At 39.3% G+C, this 23441-nt stretch overlaps 2 protein-coding genes across 8 annotated transcripts in view; both read right to left on the reverse strand.

The window, feature by feature from the left end:
• Phtf1 (putative homeodomain transcription factor 1) overlaps window positions 1-11112 on the reverse strand; it is a 57942-nt gene extending 46830 nt beyond the window's left edge. For 5 of the 7 annotated variants that reach the window (XR_010039808.1, XR_010039793.1, XR_010039791.1 and 2 more), the window contains exons 1-3: window positions 10321-11084; window positions 10002-10076; window positions 9369-9425 (exon numbers count right to left, since the gene is read on the reverse strand). Coding sequence is in view for 1 of the 7 variants with exons in the window: in XM_003479238.4 (XP_003479286.1) it covers window positions 9369-9425; window positions 10002-10046 (102 nt within the window). In the remaining 6 variants the exon portion in view is untranslated. Of the gene's footprint in view, window positions 1-1788; window positions 1876-9368; window positions 9426-10001; window positions 10083-10320 lie in introns of those variants that run through there. The other 2 variants (XR_010039819.1, XM_023561208.2) reach the window with 2 other exon arrangements.
• Window positions 11113-12765: 1653 nt separating this feature from the next.
• Window positions 12766-23441, reverse strand: part of Rsbn1 (round spermatid basic protein 1) — a 55656-nt gene continuing 44980 nt past the window's right edge. The window contains exons 5-7 of the mRNA XM_003479241.5: window positions 20249-20416; window positions 18054-18162; window positions 12766-17301 (exon numbers count right to left, since the gene is read on the reverse strand). Of these exons, the coding sequence (XP_003479289.1) occupies window positions 16825-17301; window positions 18054-18162; window positions 20249-20416 (754 nt within the window). The 3' untranslated portion in view covers window positions 12766-16824. The remainder of the gene's footprint in view (window positions 17302-18053; window positions 18163-20248; window positions 20417-23441) is intronic.

Here is a 23441-nt window from a genome sequence, read left to right on the forward strand (position 1 = left end):
AGCTGGAGCTAATTTACAAAAGGCCAAGTGAAGTGTTACATCTGTATATCCTCTTTGACCTGGAAGTGGCTGAGAATCAATGGATGGTAGATAAGCCATTTGTCAGGCAGGTTCAAGAACATCTCAGACACAAGTTACAGAAATTGGAAAGTTTTGCTGAAATGAATGCCAACCAATTCTCAGTCAAACGAAAGTGTTTTTCAACTGAAATCAGGAGGCTGAATGGGAGGTGAGTCACAAGACAAAGAAGGAGGCAGACTTATTAGCAGCCACCTTGGCTGAACCATTAGGATAACCCCATAAGGATAACCAGGAGCAGAGCCAATTCACCAAAGACAATATTTCATCCCTTACAAGGCACAGATTTGGACCCAAAAGCACTTAGAGAGGCTTTCATATCATTGGATCATTCAATCTTATCAGTCACTTTGGAACATGCCTCTTCTGTCTGTAAAAATGGGGCACCAAAGTTCAGTATGTACAAGCAGTAAACCAGGCCAGCATTACCCTACACCCCATTGTCTCAAATCCTTACACTCTCTTGGGCCTCATCCCTGCTAGAATAGCCTTATTTACATGCACAGACCTCAAGAATGCCTTCCTTTGTATTCGTCTGGTCCCACAGAGTCAGCCAATTTTTGCCTTCCAGTTGGAAAATTCAGGAAAATGGCAACAAAAGCCAACTGACTTGGACAAGAACAAGGGTTGAAAATTTCCCCAAAACTTTTGGCACAGCATTGGCCACGGACCTGGTTGTGTATTACTCCACTGTGTAGGTGACTTTCTGTTGGCTAGCCAAACACAGAAAAGCTGCATGGAAGGGACACGATTATTCCTTACTCGCCTGTGGGAGGCCAGCTATAAGGTCTCAAGAAAGAAGGCCCAAAATGGCCAGGAGAAAATACACTGGTTTCCACTTGTCACAGGGAAAATGGCATCTTGGGTCTCAGAGAAAACAAGAATTTTGTTCAATCCCAGTTCCAACAAACAGGACTGAAAGTTTCTCGGTCCCCAGGTTTCTATAGGATTTGAATACCTAACTTCTCAGTCCTGCTGCAACCCCTTTATAAGCACACAAAAGTAGAGGGGATGCAAGAACCTCTGTTATGGAAAGAAGAACAACAGAAAGTCTTTGAAGAGATCAAACAGGCCCTCACCAATGCACTAGGTCTAGGACTTCCAGACATGACTAAGCCTTTCCTTATGTACATCCACAAGAGTATTGGCATAGTGGTGGGAGTTTTAATCCAGAGATCCTGGCATCCACCGGAGGCACACCTCTCCAAGAGATTCGACACTGCTAGCCAGGGCTGACCACCTTGTTTGTGAGCACTTACAGCTACAACCATCTTAGTGGCAAAGGCTGACAAACTCACTACTCAACAAGTAGTAACAGTCCAAGTGCCAGAATCAGTTCTGAAATTAATAGAGTACAAAGGGCAATACTGGCTAACACCCAGATGGTCAGACATCAGGAGATGTTATATGAAAATCCATACATTCACCTGAAAGTAGTTCAGACCCTAAACCCAGCAACCCTATCGTCTGTCAGGCCAGGCCAGCCAGATCATGAATGCACTGAGGTCACGGATGAGGCATTCTCCAGCTGACTGGATTTAGGGACCAGTCCCTCAAGGGTCCCAATGTCAATATTTCACAAATGGTAGTAGTTTTGTAAAAGAGGGAGAATGCCTTGCAGGGTATTCCTGGTAATCCTGAATTTCATCACTGAAGCAACATCTCTGCCAAATGAGACTGCGCCACAGAAAATGGAGCTCACTCACTTACCTGAGCACTTCAGCTGGCAGCAGGAATACTCGTCAACATATACACGAACTCTAAGTATGCCTTCACCACCCTTCATGTGCACGGGCTCTATGTAAAGAAAAAGGCCTGATAAACTCAGGGGGAAAAACATAACACATGGCAGGGAAATCCTTGAACTCTTGGGTGCCATATGGACCCCAAAAAGGGTGGCAGTCATACACTGTCAGGAACATAAGGGAGATACATAGCTACTCAAGGAGACTGCAAAGCACATAGGAAGCTAAGCTGGCGGCCACCAGGGAAACAGCAGTCTTCGGACCAAGTCCCCACACTATTTCCTAGTCCATTAATATAATGGAACTCTCATTACTCACACAATGAGGTTGCTTGGTTTAAGACATAGGAGGGGTTGGGGGTTTAGCTCAGCGGCATAAGCACCTGCCTTGCAAGCAGGTGGTCATGAGTTCGATCCCTGGTACCAATAAAAATGAAAAAAGATTAAAAAAAAAAAAAAAAAGACATAGGATAGGGGTTGAAGTTACTGCCCAGGAAGATGGTGAAAGTTTAAAGCAGCTCTGGTAGTAATCCCTGAGACGCTAGCTCCAGTTTTTGTCAGAAATTTTCATCGGGACACCCATAAGAGCTGGGCAATTCTTGAGACTGCTCTGAGTCAAACATTTCTACATTACTCAGCTCTCCAGCATAGCCCAGGTGGTGTATAAACAATGTGAAATGTGTGCCGGCAATAACCCACACTGAGGGCCCAGGGTCACTCCTGGGGTACAAATTGTTGGAGGAGCCCCATTTGAAAATGTGGTTGTGGATTTTACTGACCTTCCTCATGTTAGTGGCTATAAGCATTTGCTAGTTTCTGTGTGCACTTTCTCAGGCTCGGTAGAGGACTTCCCCACCTGCATGATAAAGGTACCTGAGGTGGCCTTCTGAGGCACCTCTCAGACCCTTCTGTGAGAAATCATCCGGTTTTAGAATTCCTGCTACCACAGGATCAGACAGTGGGCCAACATTCATCAAAGAGGCAGTGCAGTTAGTAGCCAAAGGACTAAAGATTACTTGGAAACTGCATGCAGCATACTGTTGTCCCCACATGCAAGGAAGGTAAAGCAAGTGAACCAGACTTTTAGACTACAGCTGAGCAAGCCTTGTCAGGAAACTCACTTGCACTGGGACTAACTCTTGCCAATAGCTCTGCTGAGGATTAGATCTAATCCCACTAAATAGACAGGGCTTCCTCTTTTTGAAGTTCTCTACGGGGCACCCCTCATCTTATTGAGGGCATGAGAGGGGATTTAAAAGACTGTTGGAACTTCAATCTAAGACAACTGTCAGGCTCAGGCTTAGCCATCCTACATGAATGGGTTAAGGAATGATTCACTGTGAGTTTGACCACAGACACCCTTTCAAGCTAGGGAATGGTGCATGGATAAAAGAATGGAATGCCCAACCCCTTAAGCGCTTCGGAAGGGCCCATGCACTGTTATCTTATCCACGCTCACAGCAGTAAGGATGAAACAGTATCCTGAATTCACTACAGCAAAATAAACTCAGTGTCTCAAGACTGGGAGTGTATTCCCAACTCAGTCAAGCACCATGTAAACTGACAATCTGAAGCAGACTGAGATCATAAAAACACCATTGAAAGACAACAGCCCAGCTCTAGTCACTCCAGAGAGTGCCTAGTCTATGCACAGAAGCCTGAAGATGCCACTGACTGGCAACACAGATGGGCTGAATCCTTTTTGTTCTATCTGCAATGTGCTGCTACCCTTGGCTCTTAACTGTATTTGGGCCCCTAGCCCTGCTTTCCAAGACTACCCCAGCTGACTGGAAATGCGGCAAAAGGTGCTTGCTGGCCATCATCACCTTCTTCTTGTGGGTGGGATGTTTTGCTGGTGTTGGCTGCTCTTTCTTGGGGCTACACTGGTGAACCCGAGTTCCCCATTATGTGACCATGTATTTGCCCAACTGGGTCAGGTCAGGGAGTTACTTGGAGTTTACCACACCCATTTTTCATGCTTAGGGCGGATCTAAGGAGCCTGCACACTTTATAAGACAACTTATTCTATCTACAAACATGAAAATCAATACCCATTTGAACCCAAAGTACTCCCCAACTGAGGAATGGTGTGAAATCCAACACTCCTCAGGTGAAGAAATAATTCTTACAATTAATTAATAAAACCTAGGTTTCAAATCCCCACCTGCCACACTGGTTATTTTTTGATGTATGTGCTCCCAATAGTGGAAATCCCTGGATAGTCCTAAAATGTGGATGTATCATGGGAATAAGAATACAGGCTGAATGATACGTGTAGGGGTGACTAGGCTTCACCGCAATCTACCTGTTACAGCGACTGCCGGGTTTATTGCTCCTATTTAAGTTCTGTCTCAAGGGCCACCTGCAAGGATAAAGGTAAGGTAGCACTCCTCCAAAAAGGGGCAGCTACTCTTAGTGATGAACTGGAAACCTGTAACCTCATTAATTTTACTATCTTTACTCCAGGAAACCCAAAGTGGGAAAATGGCCCTTTGGCAAGGCACTGACCCACATTTCAAGAGGGTCACTACTGACTGCGTGGCCAAATCTTATTGGGTTTTTCACTCATTTATGAGGAAATACAAAGGAGCCCCCTCCAATTCAGGCCATAACCAAAAACTGGCTTTTAACCCTAACAGTGACATAGCTGACTCTGAAGGTCTCTTCTTGCTATGTTTAAGGGAATCCACAAGGAGGCTCAACAGCCATGGGAAGCTACACAATTAAATCCCCATGATCCTTATTAGTGCCACAGTACCCCCAGCTCTACCTCAAGGGCTTGGCTTCTCTTAACCTCAATACTTAAGACTCTGTCTAGGGGCTGGGGGTTTAGCTCAGCGGCATAAGCACCTGCCTTGAAAGCAGGCAGTCATGAGTTCGATCCCTGGTACCAATAAAAAGGAAAAAGACAAAAAAAAAAAAAAAAAAAAAGACACTGTCTTGCACAGTGGGGAAGACGGTTCAACATCTCTGTATATAGGGGCTGGGGATTTAGCTCAGCAGCATAAGCGCCTGCCTTGCAAGCAGGCAGTCGTGAGTTCGATCCCTGGTACCGATAAAAATGAAAAAGACAAAAAAAAAAATCTCTGTATAGAATCTACTATGTATGGGTCAAAGGTCCTACAATTCAACTGCCTGGAAGACCCAATGTGGGGGGCGTCCCTTGACTACTACTTGAACACACCCTTTGTCTAATTCTTCTCATCTAAGATGGGTCTAGATGATGTGCATGCAGACATCAGATGATGGGCCCCTGTACTAGATATGCAGAACACCCACACAGGCTGCACTTCCCTCAAACAGGTCAGGGACTTGTGTATGAGGGACAATCTATTCATCCTTTCTACTTCCACCTGCCAAGGAAGAACAGCTGGGGTCCAAGTGTATGGGGATAGGAAGACACACAGAAAATGCTCTAACCTGAAAACTGGCAATTGGAAAGACGACAAATGGCCCCCTGAAAACATAATTCAGTATATGGTCCTGGGACTACTGCAGCACCTCCATTTATAGGCTAAAACTGCATAGTTAAGTGACAAGCAGCTATGGGAATTATAACTAATTAAATTGCCAAAACTCTTGTTAGCCCAGCAGAGACCAAAATCTATATTACTATCTATCAAAATCACTTGGCTTTATTATCTGCTTACTTTCGAGGAAAGGGTTTGTGGGAAATTTAAACTAAGCAATTGCTACCTACAAATAGATGATGAAGGAAAGGTCACAGAGGAGATTACGGATCAAATGAGGAAAACTGTTCATGTTCCAACCCTGACCTGGAAAGACTGGGACCCTGGGGGACTGCTTGTGGAATGGTTTTCAACTCTCAGAGAGTTCAAAACCCTCATAGTTACACTCCTGCTTTGGGGAACCTGTCTGATCCTGCCCTGCCTGGCTCCCTTGGATATACACTCTGTCTACAGCCTCACTGAAATAACAGTCAAAAGAAAAATGTCTGATCTTCCAATGATGCTACAAAGAAAATATAAATTCCTGAACTTATGACTCAGGATGGTCTTTTTTTTTTTTTTTTTTTTTTCTTTTTTTGAGACAGGGTCTCTCTATGCAGTTCAGGCTGGCCGTGAGCTCACTTTGTAGCCCAGGCTGGTCTCAAACTCACAAGGATCCTCCTGCCTCAGCCTCCCGAGTGCTGGGATTACAGGCGTGAGCCACCACGCCCTGCTCCAGGATGGTCTTTGACTTAAAATAAAACGGGGTCTTATGTTTTTATGGGTTTTGTTTCCCTTCTCTTTAAAATAAAATAAAACAAAATGGGGTCAGAGCAGGGGGAATGTGATAAGGCCCTCTCAAAGTGCCAGGGCAGAAATATTTTACAATGCAACAATATCAGCCTCAGTGGCTACAGATGTACTTTTGATGTTACTCTGTAGCATAAATGATATATAACCAGAGTATGGAATGTTACTATACAGTGTATCCCTATAAGGGAGACAAAGACACAAAAATTGTATAAAAGGGTATAACTATGCCATGTTCACAGGTCAGCCTGTAGATAGGAATTCAGAGTCAGAGATGGCCAGAATAAAGCAGCTTCCTGGGAAAAAGGCATCAGTGTCCCATCTCTACACGAAAATCCCACAGGATAAGTTTTTAGCAAAGCGGTCAGGTAATCTTCAAACTCATTTACGGATTGTCACTGTACACAACCTATACTCCAACCACACAGGGCTATTTGCCATTTCCTATACTTCTGTTTGCTAGTATATACTTCCTATACTTCTATTCTATTTGTTAATATTTTTCTTCTTCTCAGCATCTGGCAAAAATACCTTAAACACAGTAGCTCAATAAGCATTTGGTAGAAGAATTCATACCAATTAAGACTGAGGACGTAGCTTAGCTGTAAAGCACTTGCCTAGCAGGTACAAGGCTCTGAGTTCAATCTCTGATACAATGTAAAAAAAAAAAAAAAAAAGCTGGGCATACTGATACACACCTGTAATCCCAGCACTCAGAAGACTGAGGCAGAAGGATCACCCTGACTTCAAAGCCAGCCTGAGCTACATAGTTGGTTTGAGGCAACCCTAAACTACATAATTAGTTCAAGCCCACAATTACACAGTGAGATTCTGTTTCAAGAAAACAAAAAAGAAAAGAAAAAGAATTCATATCATTTTTCACATTCCAAGTAATATTTTTAAAACTTCAAAGTTTGTACCTATTTAAATTTTGTTCTTTACTTCTATAAATGTAATTAAAAATTCTAGGGCCAGAGATTTAGCTCAGTGGCTCAAGCACTTGCATGGTAAATGTGAGGTCATGAGCTCAACCTCTGGTACCAAAATAAAAAAAAAAAAAAAAAATTCTGTAACTGTATTGTAATCTGATACTATATTTATTTTCATATTTTCTTTATATTTTGGTTTAAAAAGATATGAATTTGTGTGAAACTATTATTAAAGTACATTAAATACTTTCTTATATTTTTGGTCAATTTTTATCTAAAACTTAAATAAACATATTTGAAAAGATATCATGAATTTTCTCCCATCATCACTGGATTCTAATACCCATGAAGACAAGAAAGAAGTCTGTCTTTTTTACTGTATTCTTTGCACTTCTTATGTGTGTGCACGTTAGCCCAGTCAACATTTATAACTGTCTTCAATTTCACTCTTTTCACTGCTGCTAAATTAAAAAATACACATTAAGGAACTGCTAGGTCATCCATAAGAGAACAATGAGTAAAAAACATGTATAATAGTCAATTTATCACAGCAATAAATATTGAGTCTCTAATATGAATCCAGATGCTCTGCGAGTGGACTATAAACATAATTCTTACCCTTGAGGCCTAGGAACACATGCAGGTTAACAAATAACTTTGATATGGGACACTAAAAGAACGACATGGAAATAAGAGTGAAAAATCTAAATTGGTAAGAAGTCTCCTTAATCTACAGAAGAAAATCTTTTTAAGGCGGACAGGATCAAAAATAATCAAGATATGATTTATATACACCAATTCCCAAAAATGAAGTAAATATTATGTGTCATAAACTTTATAAACCCAGAAAAATCCTTTTTAGGATATGGAAACCAAAACCCATACAAACTACGTTAACTTGTTCAAAATCACAAGGCTACAGGTCACAAAGCAAGATCTGTTTCATTACATACTTACTGTTACTACTGTGCAGCACCTCACAAAGGAATAACAGGAGATTTACAGAGTCATAACATAAAATTAGGGGATTTAATCATTATAATTCCATCTCCAATTTAAAATAAATAATTAACAACTGTGCAAAACTGTGAAAAGTTACCATGTAGTTCAAATAGCTAACTGACCGGCCTATAAAAGAATGCATGCTACACAGTGATTAATTATAGTTTACCAAAGAGATTTAAATGATCCAATCTAATTAGTATAACTTATAGACAAGTAAAACACTATTAAGAGGTACTTAAAGTTCTGTATCAAATCTTTTTTTAAAAGGGTCCAAAAACAAGAATCTAATGGCATTTATGAGCACTTTCCAAAGCAGTAAGACCCTAAGCCTATAGATTTAAGAATTAAAGTCAGTAGACAGATACTTTCTCTTAAGGGCCATAGTTGGCTCTTTAGACTTTCCACGTCTCTCAAGACTACCCAATTACATGTGACTACCAAGCAACCATTCAGTGTCTTCACTGGCACTATTACCACACTTCTCTTGATCCTACCATCTGACTTTGAAATATTAGATTATTTAATCCTCCCTATGTTATAAATTAATAAGTTTACATTCTAAATTACACATCAGTTTTTGGTTGTTTACTTAGCAGGAAATAACCTAAAAATCTGCTCAATGCTAAAGATAGTATATTAAAAAAAGTTTAAGAGCCTGAAAATTTTAAAGACCACAATTTAAATCAACGATTGAAAAAAAAAAATGGGGGCCATTACTTCAGTACCTGAGGCAAGAAGATTGCTGGAAGTTGGAGGCTAGCCTGGGCTACACAGTGAGTTCAAAGCTAGCCTGAACTGCAGAGCAAGAGCCTGTCTTAAAAAAAAAAAACAGAAACCACAAGCTAGATTCAGGCCAAAAATGGATTTTATTTGGCTTGCACAGTGATGATGGTGATGGTGAAGTGGAGAAGGAAGACAGAAAAGAAAAAACAGGGCCAGAGATTTAGCTCAGCGGCAAAAGTGCCTGCCTGGCAAGCGTGAGGTATGAGTTCGTTCGATCCCTGGTACCAAAAAAAAAAAAAAAGCAAAAGAACAACATCTTACAAATTTGGATAATTTCACATATAAATGTATATTTCCAGCTTCTCTTGAAAAATCTAAAATTCTGACAGTACTGGATCTGACTTGCCATATGATAAAAACTGACCAAAATTACATAAACCCACTTACATGCAACATATGGTACTAAAGCCACATGTGAATTGGTACTTATTATGCATGTTGTTTGTTTCTTATAAACGTCAAAGAATGTAGAATGCTACTCTTGGTGGGTAAGTGCAGATTTTTAAAAGTACAATCCACGCTTCACATTAACACAGTAAAACAAAACTAGAATCAAAGAAATCAATTTACCTTAATCTGAGTTTGTTCGATTGATTTTTCCCATATCTGCTGATCATATGCTCCAATCTGAAATAAAGAGCAAGCTATTTATATGATGTACAGGCAAATATCTATATTTTAAAGTCAAGTCTCACACGGAAGTCATTAATCTACTAAATATTAATATAGCTGGAAAATGTTTCTGTTTCTCAGATTTACAATAAATTATTTCCCAAAACTACGTCCTTCAAAACTAACATAGCTGGATTTAAAAGTAGGTTAAAAAGCAACATCTAAAATATTTCAAATTAAATAATACCTTAAAAGATATTTCCACTTCTTAAGAAAAACAATTCAATAGGAATACTAGAGAATAGAAGAGTACCAATCTGAGCCATACAGATAAAGGTTCAATCATATCTAGTCTGAACAGAAGTAAACTTTCAAAGCATTGTCACGGCTTGTGTATGCAGTCCAGAGAAGGGAGAGAACTTAAAAATCTTATTCTATGAGCTGGAACTGGGTTTTTAATGACCTTGTACATCCATTTTTCCATTTATGTTGAGATATTGTATAATACCTGGCATTATCAAATTCTGGGAAAAGTAATGTAATATTCCTTGTGGGAAGTTTCTGCTTTGCAAACACAATTACTGATACTACCTTCTTTTGATACCACGATATAGCATCTCTCTCATTTGAGGCCATCTGTGTCTCCAGCCAGAGTGTGTGATTTCACTGAAAACAAAGGAAACCAGTGGGTGAGTCCAGTCGCTGAAGGTTACTCTGGCATTTGGGGAGCTCACGGAGAGCAGCAGTCCCTTTCTCGGACTGGGAGGGGGAGCCCGCAAACGGTTGCCGCGACGGCGGGGACGCTTCTGCAGGACTCTGCGAGCCCGAGTTCAGGGATTCAGGGAAGGACGGGAAAGAGGCGCCTGGGGACACTCGCCCGCCCCCCGCGTCCCCGGCGTTAGACTCTCACCTGGTGCCCGCTGCCAGGCAGGCCGAAGTCCGGGTCCTTCCTCCTCAGTGGCCACGGCCGGGCGGAGAGGCCGGGGGCGAGGCGGCGGGCCCAGCAGGCCGCATCTTCCCCGCAAGGCCGTGACGCCGGCGGGGCCGTTACCATGGAGACCGCGGCGGCCGCACCAGCCTCGGCTGCAGCTGGCGGCCCCGCGCTCCAAAGAGGGCAGTCTGCTGTCACAGACTGCGTGCTCTCCAAGCCCGACCTACCAGTTTAGTGATGGGCCATGAAGTAAAAGAATGGACTGGGCAAGAAAGTGGGCAAGAAAGGGGATTCGAAGGGAAGGGGCCTGCGCTAGGCCGCCACTCACTGCCACAACGGTAAGGCTTTGTTCCCCTCGGAGAAAACCAGGTGCAAAGGCCCAGGGCCCTGGAGGCGGCAGTAGAGCGGTCGCGCGTCCTCACTGGCTCAGGCCCGCTGAGGCGGTGACTCACCCGCACCCGAGCCTGGTGTAGACCGCGGCGCCGCCAGCCTCGGCTTCCGCTTTCCGGCTCTTGCAGCCCAGATGGCTCCGCCCCCGGCCCGGGCCTCCTCTTCAAGACTCTGCCCGGTTCCCGAACCAGGGGCTGGGGAGGCCGCCCTGCTCTCTGCGGCCAGGGACTAGTTCCCTCAGAGCACCCTTAGGTTCCTATTAAAAACCATTTCTGAAAAAAACTACCCCTTGTGCACTCCGGTTCCCCAAGTTCCTGGTTCGCGTCTTTGTTTCATTACTTCATCTTGGTTCCTCAGTGGGGGTCCGTGGGTCTCGAGTTGCAGCCTGCAGGAGCTTGCACACAGGCTTTCTGTAATGGATGAGTGAACGGCCGTTGTGAAGCGCAGAGCATGGCGGAGTGGAAATTAGGCACTCCCTCTCCACTCCTAAGCAGCTCTGGGACTTAAAACTTTGTGGATTGTAAGAGTGCAAGAGGAAGAGGGACAGGGCTGGGGCTGTCACAGGTAGCTTTTCCCAAATTAGAATAAGGGAAGCAGGCCTATGGAGATTGCATCCTCAATTGAATGTTAAGAATATGTTAATACGGTTTGCAAACTGCTTTCTTCCTCCCCTTTGCCGTGAGATTTTTCCCATCTGCCAATAATTCCAACGGCCTTTTTCTTCATCTGAAGCTGTGTTCTTGCCTGCTCACAGAGCCTGGTACACCTAGGTCAGGTAAAGCTAATTACAAATTAGTAACCACCACTTGAGAAAGCCTAAGAGACCTGCCATTAAACATTGTATGCACTTTATCATATCATAATCAACTCGATGGATGTCAAATGGAAGTTATTCTCACTATTCCGATGAGGAAAATTATAGTAAAAGTAGCTCATAGAATATAAAAAGCTTATTTCACTCACATTGGTGGTGGTTTCCTACTGCTCTTACCCGTTGATAGCTTTTCCCTTCCTTACAGCAGAGCATTACAAGTTGGCTTTCAAGTCAAATAGCCAACTTAGATGACAAATGAAAAGCTTTTAATATAATTACTAGCAAAAGCATTTTATTGTTTAGCACATGCAAGGTTTTGGGTGGGGGGACTTGGCAGGTAAATGGAACTGGGAAAGAATGGAAGGTAACACACTTCTTTAGACCTGTCAAAATCTTTTCAGTGCAAAGGGCGGCACTATGTAAGACATGGGCCTTGAACCCAGAACTGCACAAGAAACCCTGCTCCTACTAATTGTGTATATTCAAAGCAATATACTCAGCCTTTCTCACCTGTGTTATGGATTATCTTCTTACTACACAAAAACTGATAAAGGGGGGGGGATCCATTTTGTGCTAGGCACATCCCTGTAACCCTGGTCACTGGAGGCTGAGGTAGATTTGCACGTTTGACGCCAGATGGGGAACTCTGAAAGACCCCATCTCAGAAAGTTACTTTCTAGAATTAGGGGTGTAGCTGCCCCTGTGTTCAAATTCACACTACCAAAATATAGTGTTGTATAAGTGCTACATAGTACATTTGAGAAGTCTATGCACCACTTTCATTACTCCATGCATTTTCAAGAATATCTACAACACCGGAATAAAATATTTAAGATTGTCTCTGCTAAGTACATATAAACCAGCTCAAATAGCAAAAGGCCTAACTGCCACAAAGCCAAGTATAATTTTTATTCTTCCCAAAACTAGCTGTATCTCAGTATGGATGGGTCCTCCCTCATCTACTACCATTTTTAGGGAAAGTAAAAGTCCATGTTGTTTTTGGTTGGTTTTTTTTTTTTTTTTTGGGGGGGGGGGTTGTTTGGTACCAGGAATCAAACACAACCATGTGCTTGCCATGCAGGTGCTGTGCACTGAGCCATAACCCCAGCCCAAGTCCAAGATTTTTCTTTTTTTAATTTTAAATGCTGGAATAAAAAAGGAAGAAAAGAAACAGGTTTCTGGTATCCAGAATTCACATACACTTTGTAATGAAACATCAGTAAAGGACAAATCAGACTTTGTTTATTAAAAAAATACTTTACAGGGAAAAAAAACCTCTATGCATTCCAATGTCCTATTTTACAAAGAAATAGCTTAACAATTTAACACACTTAGACAGCTACAAAAAAGCACTGTTAAAAGGATTATTATTCACACAAATTTGGATTTAAGACTATTCATTAAAAACCTTTTTAAAACACTTGTTAATATCAATAAACAAACTAAGGCCACACAACGCAAATAGTCCGCCAGGCAAATTATACATTTCATCTATATGCAAAGACCTCTTAAGATAAATTAAAACCACAGGAAAAAATTCTTAGCTGCCAATCAAAATGGAGTTTAGTCACAGAAAACACTATTACATGAAAATTTACAACATGTGATAGAAGCAGTACATATTCTTTAGAGGAAATTGAAAAGTGCTATATTTTAAGAGACAGTGGTCTCAACTACATGCACAAGTGGATCTTAAAAAATTTATGAAGAAAATGGAAGGCCATATTTATGGAGAGATACTTGCTTTCAAAAGCAACAAATTTTCAGGATAAGGATGAGTGCTTTACGGCGCTTAGGAAAAACATGTATTGTGCATTTCCTTTACTTGCATGACCAATAAATACAGCTATAACTTGTTTTAAAAACATAAAACAGCACAAATGTGAACCTCTAGCATATGCTACTGAAAGGTTCTTGTTTAAAAACCTATAGTAGTGATGAAACATTAAAAAGATACAAACAATCTTCCTAAAGGTATCAATACAAATAACTTTTTAATGGCAGATGAAAATATAATGGGTTAATATTAATAATTAGGAATATATTCACTAAGTATATTTTCATAGATTTTGGAGTTTTGTTCCTATATTAGCTTTGAGACAATAGTATTTATATAGGTAAAGGCAGTAAGCAAAAGTGTCTCCACTCATTATGACCTTTAAGCCTACTAAGACATCTTTTCCAGGGTTTAGCAAAAATTTAATAAGCTCATTTTCCACTACAAGAGCTTTTAAATATTAGTCACTTGATAATCCAACTGTCTCTGAGAGAACGGGGCACTTTCCAAAAGTCTTTAGCGAAAATTAATGTACCAATTAAACAAATTTTAAATACTGAATAAGCAAATTAAAAGTACAGTTAAGCTTAGGAATTCATTTTTTAAAAGTTTGGAAAAAGGAATCAATATGTAGATTTTTATTGTTATTGCTGAGTATGAGATACTTCCTGGAATCATAATCTTACTCCTTAGCATTATCTTGGTATTTACAGAACGACTTCTGAGCCAAGGGGAAGACTTTTATCCTTTTTAATGGACATTAAAATCATTCTATTTACTATTAGGACTATTCATTTATTAGGTCCTTTCCATAAACACATTTTAAAAATTCCCTCTTCTCCACATTTCTCCATAAAACTTAATAGCCCACATTGTGCAAGTAATCTCAAGAGTTGGCACAACAGATAATATAGCAAAAAGGAAGATCTGCTTAAATTTCACTGCCATCACAACTTTACAAATCAGAAGATGCCAGATTGCTCCATGCCTCACTCCACCAAACCAAGTAATTTATGATTTAGAAAAGTTGCAATCATTTGTATCACTAAAGTAGGATACAGTTTTGAAAGCAGTAAGGAATTCAAAACTTCTGCTTTTATATTCATCAGTCTTTAAAGCATGCTACCAAAATCTAATACTCACATAGTACATTGAGTTTCCAGAGACATTACTAGCTAAGTATTTCTCTCCATTCTATTGCAATTCTAACATACAATGAATTTATTAGTACATGATTTTAAACACCTTTTATATTTTTAATGCATTGGAGGTGAGGGTAGAATGTTTTATAAAAGTAAAATGGGGATTTGCTTTTGATTGTAGGTCTTTGCAGATCCGCTGGTTCCTGAGTGATTATACACAGTGCTGGCTGTCAGGAGACAGTCTCCTTGTTTACTAGTAATGACCAGCTTAGATGACAGATGGCATCTGCTGGATGTCAAGTGGGATGGGAAATCGGATCTTGGAAGACACGAAAAACAAAAACTTTTTGCTTTAACAACCTTGCTCTTCATGATTATTTTAAAAAGCAAATGTTGCCTGAGAAGAATTTTACTTTGCACAGCCTGGTAAAGCTCTATGAAATTCTTCTGGACAGAAAAATAAAAATAAGGAATAACCCAAACCCATACATTTTGTGATTAACTCCTTTCCCACAAAACAACAAAAGAAATACCCTCAAAGTTCCCTTAAAAACTAGTCGTGATAAACTAGGATTTACCGAAGAATTTATACACAGGATTTAAAACACTCCTGCAATAATCACATTACCTTTCATACCATTCTAATTACCTATTTACAAAGATAACTAAAACCAACATCACTTTGAATTCATAAATGGTTTACACACTGAAATGTTTCCCTATTTATCTTCATTCTTTGTAACAGAGAATACATACATATACATATATATAAGGAATAATACAGATTCTAACTAATCACTGTAGTATGTGCTGATGGTTACTTTTCTATCAATTTACACAGTGACCTCTATAACTCTGCTAATATCCATTTAACTACACAACAATATTGCACAAAGTAATATTTATATAAGATTTAACCTATTTCAGAATATTTTAGAGAAAATTCATATTTGATATTTCAAAAGATGCAGCTGTTTTCATGGTGACAGACACAGTAAAGCAGCATCTTTTTTTTTTTTTTTTTGCCTATGTTAATGTAAATATTTCAGATCTCACATCCAAAAAAACAAAACTTCAAATTGCACTGTAACCAGGTAGATACAATAATCTGGTCTTAGGTGTGGGGAGTACTCTTCCTTTAATAAACAAAAGGCCTAGTATAGTATTAACCAAAAGAAAGTATGTGAATGATATTAACATTCTAAAATAATAGAAAGTTAATATCACACTAGCTGTATGAACTGTGCCTGTCTGAAAAAAAGATTAAAAAAACAAATACTCAGGCACTAAGTTTTAGGCTACTCAAAATTCTAGGATGAAACCTAGTGCTGTATTCTTCATTAGAAAATAGCCACACAGAGTAACAGTAAATAAACCCAGTTATTTGCTAGTTAAAACTACAAAGTGTTTCAAAAACAGGTATTTATCATGAATAGGTTGGTGCCAAGTAACAATAGTTTTCCTTAAGTTTGATGCTCAAAACATGGCAGTCTCATCAGAAAGATTGATATTGTTCTCTTAAATTTGTTAATTGTGATCAATTTACAAAGCAAAAGTATCCACATGAAATGTGAGAATCCTAGGGAGCAGAACAACAGAGTATTATGTCAATATTATCTCTTTTATCCAAAATACCTCCCATAGTTACCATGTATTTTACAAGAGATTAATGAACCATGAATAATTAATGACCAAGGATTATTCAACTTTAGACTTTTTAATTGAAATATCCACTGGGCATTAAATAACAGATACAAAAAGAAAAGTCTGGATCAGAAAGTGCTGTGCTTTCTCTTTTGTTAAGAAACCAGAGAGCCACTGAATTTTCCTTAGAAATTACTTGTTCCTTATGGCGAGACAACACAACTTACTTGTTGTGCATGTACACACAAGAACTCTTTCCTACAATCTAGGCCATTTTTTACTGTGGAAATTGAGAATGTGCCATGAAGACACAAACACTAAACCATAAATCTGACTTTTATCATAAAAATAGCAAATATGGCAAGAGACAAGGCAAGATAAAATTAAGGAAAGTGAATGATTTAACAAATAAGAATCTGTTATTCCAGAGAATTCTTATTTTGATTTGAAGAAGAGATTAAATTGTTACCTCACACCTTAAAACGGAAAGTAGCAGCAGACCCACTATTACATACTGTACTAACGAGATAAGATACAACTCTTAATTTTGCATAATCTGTGTAAAAAAGATATGCCTGACATTTGTGGAATGTCATTTCTCTTTATAGAATTATAGGCAAGATTTCCCCAATAAAACTTAACTTAAGCCAGTTATAAAACTATAACTTCACATCAAAATTTAAAAAAGTTAAAAAATGTGTTTGAATATGTACATATCACACAGGAGTGCTTGTATGTTCCTGCAGATTGTGTTGCTGGTCTGAGTCCAGTCTATTTTCCACCTTCAAAACTGGGATAGGCTGAGTCTTCTGATCTTGCTGTAGATGATGAAGTTCTGATGAAGGTGAGAAGGATGATGAAGCAGTTGTCAAAAGCTGCATCTCTGTGCATGCGTTCTCAGATTCAGTTTTTACCCTCATACATTTGGAGTCAACTTCTAATTCTCGCTTTCCAGTTACATTAGAATCCATATTAGAACTGCTTTCTGTGTTCTGAGTGGATTCCACAACAGGATGGTACTGTTTAAGTCTTATGTGCCAGGCTAAGCTGCATACTGCTGACACTGTTTTGAACTGATGAATAACATTTCTAGGGATGAAGTAGATATCATTGTCACATAGTTGAATTCTAGCATAACGAATGCCTTCTCGCCTCATTTGGTTTAGTTTAGCTTCATCCACCCACTGTACACACTAAAGAAAGGCAAAAAGTTGTGTAAGACGTTAAAATATACAATAATTTAGTCAAAATAATTAGCACCGAAAAACAGGAGGGATACAATGTGATATAACAATCAAAGTGAAGCAATACTAGATGAGATATGACTTTCTAAAGTGTCCTATTGGGAAACATTCTTCATATTTTTTCTACCTCTCTAGTCAAAACAAAGGACAGATGGCCTAAGGAATCATTTAAATAAGTATCTGGATGTGCAGCTAAATATCAATATTCTTTGACACACATAATGGCAACATTTTATATTTTCCCCTGTAATGTCTCAAACTTTTGCAGTTAAGGGCCCCCAGCACAATGAAGATAACAAGTGGGGCTGGGGATTTAGCTCAGCAGCATAAGCGCCTGCCTTGCAAGCAGGCAGTCGTGAGTTCGATCCCTGGTACCGATAAAAACGAGAAAGACCAAAAAAAAAAAAAAAAAAAAAGATAACAAGTGAGACTGCTCATGACTAGAACTGTGCAACCGTGAACCCTCTTGACCATCAGAGGCCCGCCTAGCATCCCAAGATTAAAGAAATGTTAAGCATTTTGCTAGGTAAGCTCTCTTTTAATGCTTTTTGACATTTGACATTCATACAGCCTTTAATAAAAACAAAATTATGCTCAATAACCATATATCCAGTTACAAGATAAAATGCAAAATAAAATGGGTACAGACATTTATTTCTAATACTTAATACAAAGGGTAATTAAAAAGCAAGAGTCATTACCTGGGAAACAGGAGGCTCATGAAGATCTAACTGAAGTCTCTGTACAACATCAGTAAAATCCTCAGCATGAAAACAAATCACATCTTTGGTTATGCGAGGTTGGTCACTCCTAATATTTAATAAAATGAAGTTTTAGGATCAAGAATCCACTATAAAAAACGATGGCAAATTTCTCCAGTTCCTGGAAATCCTACTACTAGCAAACAAGCAGAATACATTATCTTCTAAGGACAAAGTATATACTTTATGTACTTTAATTAACTTTCAAAAAAAACAGAACAAGCCAATAAAATAGCTTTAAAAAAACATAAAAATCTGGGTCTGGGGATTTAGCTCAGCGGCATAAGCACCTGCCTTGCAAGCAGGCAGTCGTGAGTTCAATCCTTGGTACCAATAAAAAGGAAAAAGGCAAAAAAAAAAAAAAAAAAACAAAACATAAAATTCAGATTAGCACCGGGGATATAGCTCAGCAGCATAAGGGCCTGCCTTGCAAGCATGCAATTGTGAGTTCAATCCCCAATACAAAAAAAAAAAAAAATTAGATTAGTTGCTGCAAAAGTAAAAGAAATGGCTACAAAAAGTTTTACTCTAAACAAGACATAATATTTGAAGAACTCCCATCAGTTTGCATCTCTGTCCTAAGCATTATTAAAACTGGGCTCCAACTGAATGTAACATGGTTAATTTAGCCACTATACTGAACTGCTAAACAGTTCTTCAAGATATTGAAAACAGATTTACCATATGATTCAATAGCACCACTTCTGGCTATATACCCTCAAAAACTAAAGCAGAAACAGGAAGAGATATTTTGAAGCTTGTTAGCTATTGTTTCATAATAGAGAAAAAGTGGAAGCAACTAAGTGTCCATTAAAGGACAAAATGTTTTATAACCCCCCCCACACACACACACATATACACACACACATGCACACACACACACAAAATGGTTTCTACACAGACTTAAGAGAAAGGAGATTCTAACACTTGGTACATCAACAGATGACCCCTGAGTACATTATAAGAAAAATAAGCCTGTCACAAAAAAGTAAATACAGTATGATTCTACTTATATGAGATAACAAAAACAGTTAAATTCAAAGAAACAAAATACAATGACAGCACAGGTTAGGCATGAGGGGGAGGATGGGAATAACTTCTTAAACACAGAGCTTCAGTTTTGCAAGATGAAAAAGTTCTGAAGATTTGTTTCACAACAATATTATACTTAACATTAATGCATGTACATTTCAAAAATGTTTAAAATGTTAACTGTTATAGTTTGTGTCTCAATGTCTTCTCAAAGTCCCATATGATCATAGGTGGGGCTTTTGCAAAAGCACTGGATGTGCAGTGTGAAACATTGGGATTAAGAATCTGTGATTACTAAATTAGTCCACTGATCTATTTAGCATAGTACTGGATATAACTTCTACCTGCCCTAGCCTAGGTAGAATATAAAGGACAGGAAAAAGATGCCACTGTCACGTGTAGCTTGACACTTTCTGCCTTCCTTTACACACCATGAACTGTTTCTCCTTTGGGATGCCCCTCTACCATGTCATCCCACTTTGGAGCCAGCCAATTATGGCGTAAAACTTGTACAAACTGTGAGCCAAAAAAATTTTTTCCTCTTTTAACTTTCAGTGTTGGGTATTCTGTCTCAGGAAGGAGAAAAATGTAACTGTAATGGTTGACACATTTATGTCAATCTGAGAAGTTTAGAAGTTTTAACTAAGCAACTCAGCAGGGAGCCAGGGTCCTTACTTTGTAAACATCCTCAGCCTGTGCAAGGGGAAGACACAGAGGTAGTATGCTTGCTACATCCACCTTGGGGCAGTCACTTGCTTACAGTCTAAGGAGAGGCTTGTTCTCCCCTTTTGCTCTTCCTGCCTTTGCTGTCTTCTTTTATCTTCAAGTGTTGCATCTGTGCCATGCTACCCTGCCTTGGAGCTCGCTGATTATGGACTAAAACCTCCACAAACTGGGAGCTAAATAAACCTTTCCTTGCTTAATTTGGGGTGTTGGGTATTTTGTCCCAGCAACAAGAAAAAAGTAACCAAGATAACAGCTAAGATGGTAACCTTCATGTGTATTTTACCACAACTTAAAAACTGACCCCCAACTTTTTAAGTAAAGTCCACATTTCCCTAGACAGCATTAACAAACCTTACATTTGAGATCCATTTACTTACCATTCACCAAACTGTACAGCTTTCAAAACCCCAACAGCAGCAGTACTCTGCCAGTCAAACCCCTGACCTACATGATCAGCATGAGCTCTTGTCCTATCTTCAAAGAGGACTTCACGAGGTTCACTGGTCCGAGGTAGGTACTGGAGATTTTTAATTTCATTCATTGATCTGGAATTGATTTAGCAGTAAAATGAAGAAAGCAATGAGGTTAAGTAACAAATCTTTACAATTTAATAGCAATAAGGTAGGTTTAAAAAAAAAGCCTGCTGAGCCAGGCATGCTGGCACACACCTGTAATCCCAGCACTCTGAGAGACAGAGGCAGGAGGATCACCATGAGTTTGAGACCAGCATGGGTAACATACTGAGATCAAGGATATGCTGAACTACACATCAAGACCCTGTCTCAAATGAATGAATGAATGAATGCAGGGCTAGTGTGGCCCAGTGGCAGGGTACTTGCCCAGCTTGCAGGAGCCCTGGGTTCAACTCCCTGCACTGCCAAAAAGAAACTTTCCTGTGACATCTGGGCTCTGGGCCCTGGTGATCCCCACTCTGGGCAATGCTGCCTTCGTGGAATAAAAAATCAAGTCTGCGGAAATATCAGATTTAAATAAGATGATGGCTGAGAATACAATGGTTATGCTTATTAGCACTTATCACACTGTAGTGATTTGTACAATTTCTTTCCTTGCATCCTTGATTATACTCAAATAGTGTTAAACATATAAAACATCTGGTTGTCTAGCAACATAAAGTACAGTTCAAAGTTTAAGGCTATCTGCTTCTTTATACCCTCAACTGAATCACTCATTTTGAACTCTCTAAACATCCTACTAATCCTCTAATACAAGGAGAACTGAGCATCCATGTAACCTTCTTCTACATTAAAATCAAAGTCAAAGGCTTAAAACTAGTTTTGGGACAGATTAGAAGGGAAAGAGGGACTGTAGATGAAATAAAACTGATCATAAATTAACTGTTGAAACCAAAACATGCATTTATTATATTCTGCTTTTATAAGCACCCTCAAATCTCTACATATAACCATCTGATGGTCACAGTAAAAGAACAAGAAACAGAGGAATAAATAGCAGTACCAACAAGCTTCATCATTATTGAAAATGATTACATGTCTTAGACTAATAAAGTTGAGCAAGAAAAGCTACAGAGGCCTAGAATATAGAAAAAGGGATCAGCAACCAAAAAGGAAGCAGATCTATCCAATGAACCCTGGAAAATAAAAATCAAAGATCCAAACTAAGATATACTGTAAAATTTCAGACTGCTGTATAATTTTTCGAAAGAGGAAAAAAATAATAAAATTACAAAATTACGCTGAATTAAAAATTTTCAGAAGTAGTATTAGATGAGAGAAGACATTAAAACAATGCTAAAAATACTAAAGGAAAATACAGCCTCTGGATTCCAATTAAGCTACAATCACATTTAATGACAATAAAAGAAATTATCAGACATATAAAGACTCAGAAGACCCTTTTTTTCCTAGAACATAACTTGAGAACATACTCAAGCAAAGGAAGGAAATATATCTAAGGATAACAACCACAGGTTAATGACAGAAAGCATTAAATGAGAAATTTTAGATTGGTAACTGTGAAATATGCACTCCATACAGCTCCAAAAGATTTTCATGTAAAGATCTGATGTGCCTATGTGGAAGCTAAAAAAGCTCATTTCACAGTAATTTAGAATGGTGGTCACTAGAGGCTGAGGAAGTTGGTAGATAGTAAATATCAAAATATGGCTAGGAAGAATAAGTTCTAGTGTTCCACAGCTCAACAGATGTAACCATAGTTTACAAAATTGTATTATATATTTCCAAATAACTAAAGAGTTTGAAAGTTCTTTTTCTTGGTGTGGAGGATGAAGAGTTACTCTGAGGCTCTGGCCCCCTCGTGACCTGCAATAAACAATAGCCCCCGGTATGCAGGACAGAGACAGGACGGGAAGGCCCGCCCCCAGTGTGAGAACAGGTTCCCCCTAACTCATACTGTGTGACTTGGCTTTGTTTGCAGAGTCATGGGGAGGTGGCCGACCTTCAGGTGGCTAGAAAGAACAAACATAATTAATTAAGAGCACTCTTGAGCTAATTGGAGTGCATTCTTGGGCTAATTGGATTCCTCCTGGGTTAGTGTGGCTAGAAGAACTGTTTTTGCTTGTTTAACTTAGAGAGTAGAGATAAACGTTGTAGTTGGTCACAAATCTTGTTACAAAGAATGCTTTTTCAAGATAATTGCCTGGGCTCTGTTTTACTATATAGGAGCCCTGGAATAAAGACTTAGTGTGCAGTTGCAATTGCTGTTTCTCTCTGCTGCTTCTTTTCTGCGCGCTGCACCCCCCGTGTCCCGACTTGGTGTGTGCCCCTCCCAGGGTCCAGAGTGCACTAGACACTCGTGACATCTTGGTACCAGGGATTGAACTCATGACCTTGTGCTTTCCAGACAGGTGCTTACACTGCTGAGCTGAAAGTTCTTAACACAAAGAAATGATAAATGTTTGAGGAGATGCAAATGTTCATTTCTGATTTGATCATGACACACTGTACACATGCACTGAATTATCACACTATAATTATTATGTGTCAACTAAAGTAAAAAATTAAAAAATGATAACTGATATGTTAGACCAGACAGAATGATAAAAGTCTGGAAAGATCTAAAGATACACGGCCAGAGATTTAACTCTATGGTACAGTATCTGCCTAGCAACTGCAAAGTTTAATTTCTGTTTCCAAAAAAAGACCAGAGGAAAAAAAAGATTTTTTTTTTCTTTTCTTTTTTTTTTTTTTTTTTTTTTTTTTCATTTTTATCGGTACTGGGCATTGAACTCATGATCGCCTGCTTGCAAGGCAGGTGCTTATGCCACTGAGCTAAATCCCCAGCCCCGAGAACATTGAGGGTTTTTTTTTTTTTTTTTTTTTTTTTTTTTTGTTTCTTTCTTTCTTTCTTTCTTTTTCCTTTTTATCAGTACCAGGGATCAAACTCACGACTGCCTGCTTGCAAGGCAGGCACTTATGCCGCTGAGCTAAATCCCCAGCCCCCCGAAAAAAAGATTTGAATTGAGCACTGGAAACTGAGGGCAGCGATGTAAGTTCCAGCACGCTAACTGAGGGAGAGCTCTGGACCATCACTCCCAGCAGTTAAGACTCTGCCCAGCTCTCTGAACAACCA

This window comes from Cavia porcellus, unplaced genomic scaffold, assembly GCF_034190915.1.
Source record: "Cavia porcellus strain 051 isolate PalLab524CR breed Dunkin Hartley unplaced genomic scaffold, mCavPor4.1 scaffold_1, whole genome shotgun sequence".
In the NCBI taxonomy this organism is placed as follows: Eukaryota; Metazoa; Chordata; class Mammalia; order Rodentia; family Caviidae; genus Cavia; species Cavia porcellus.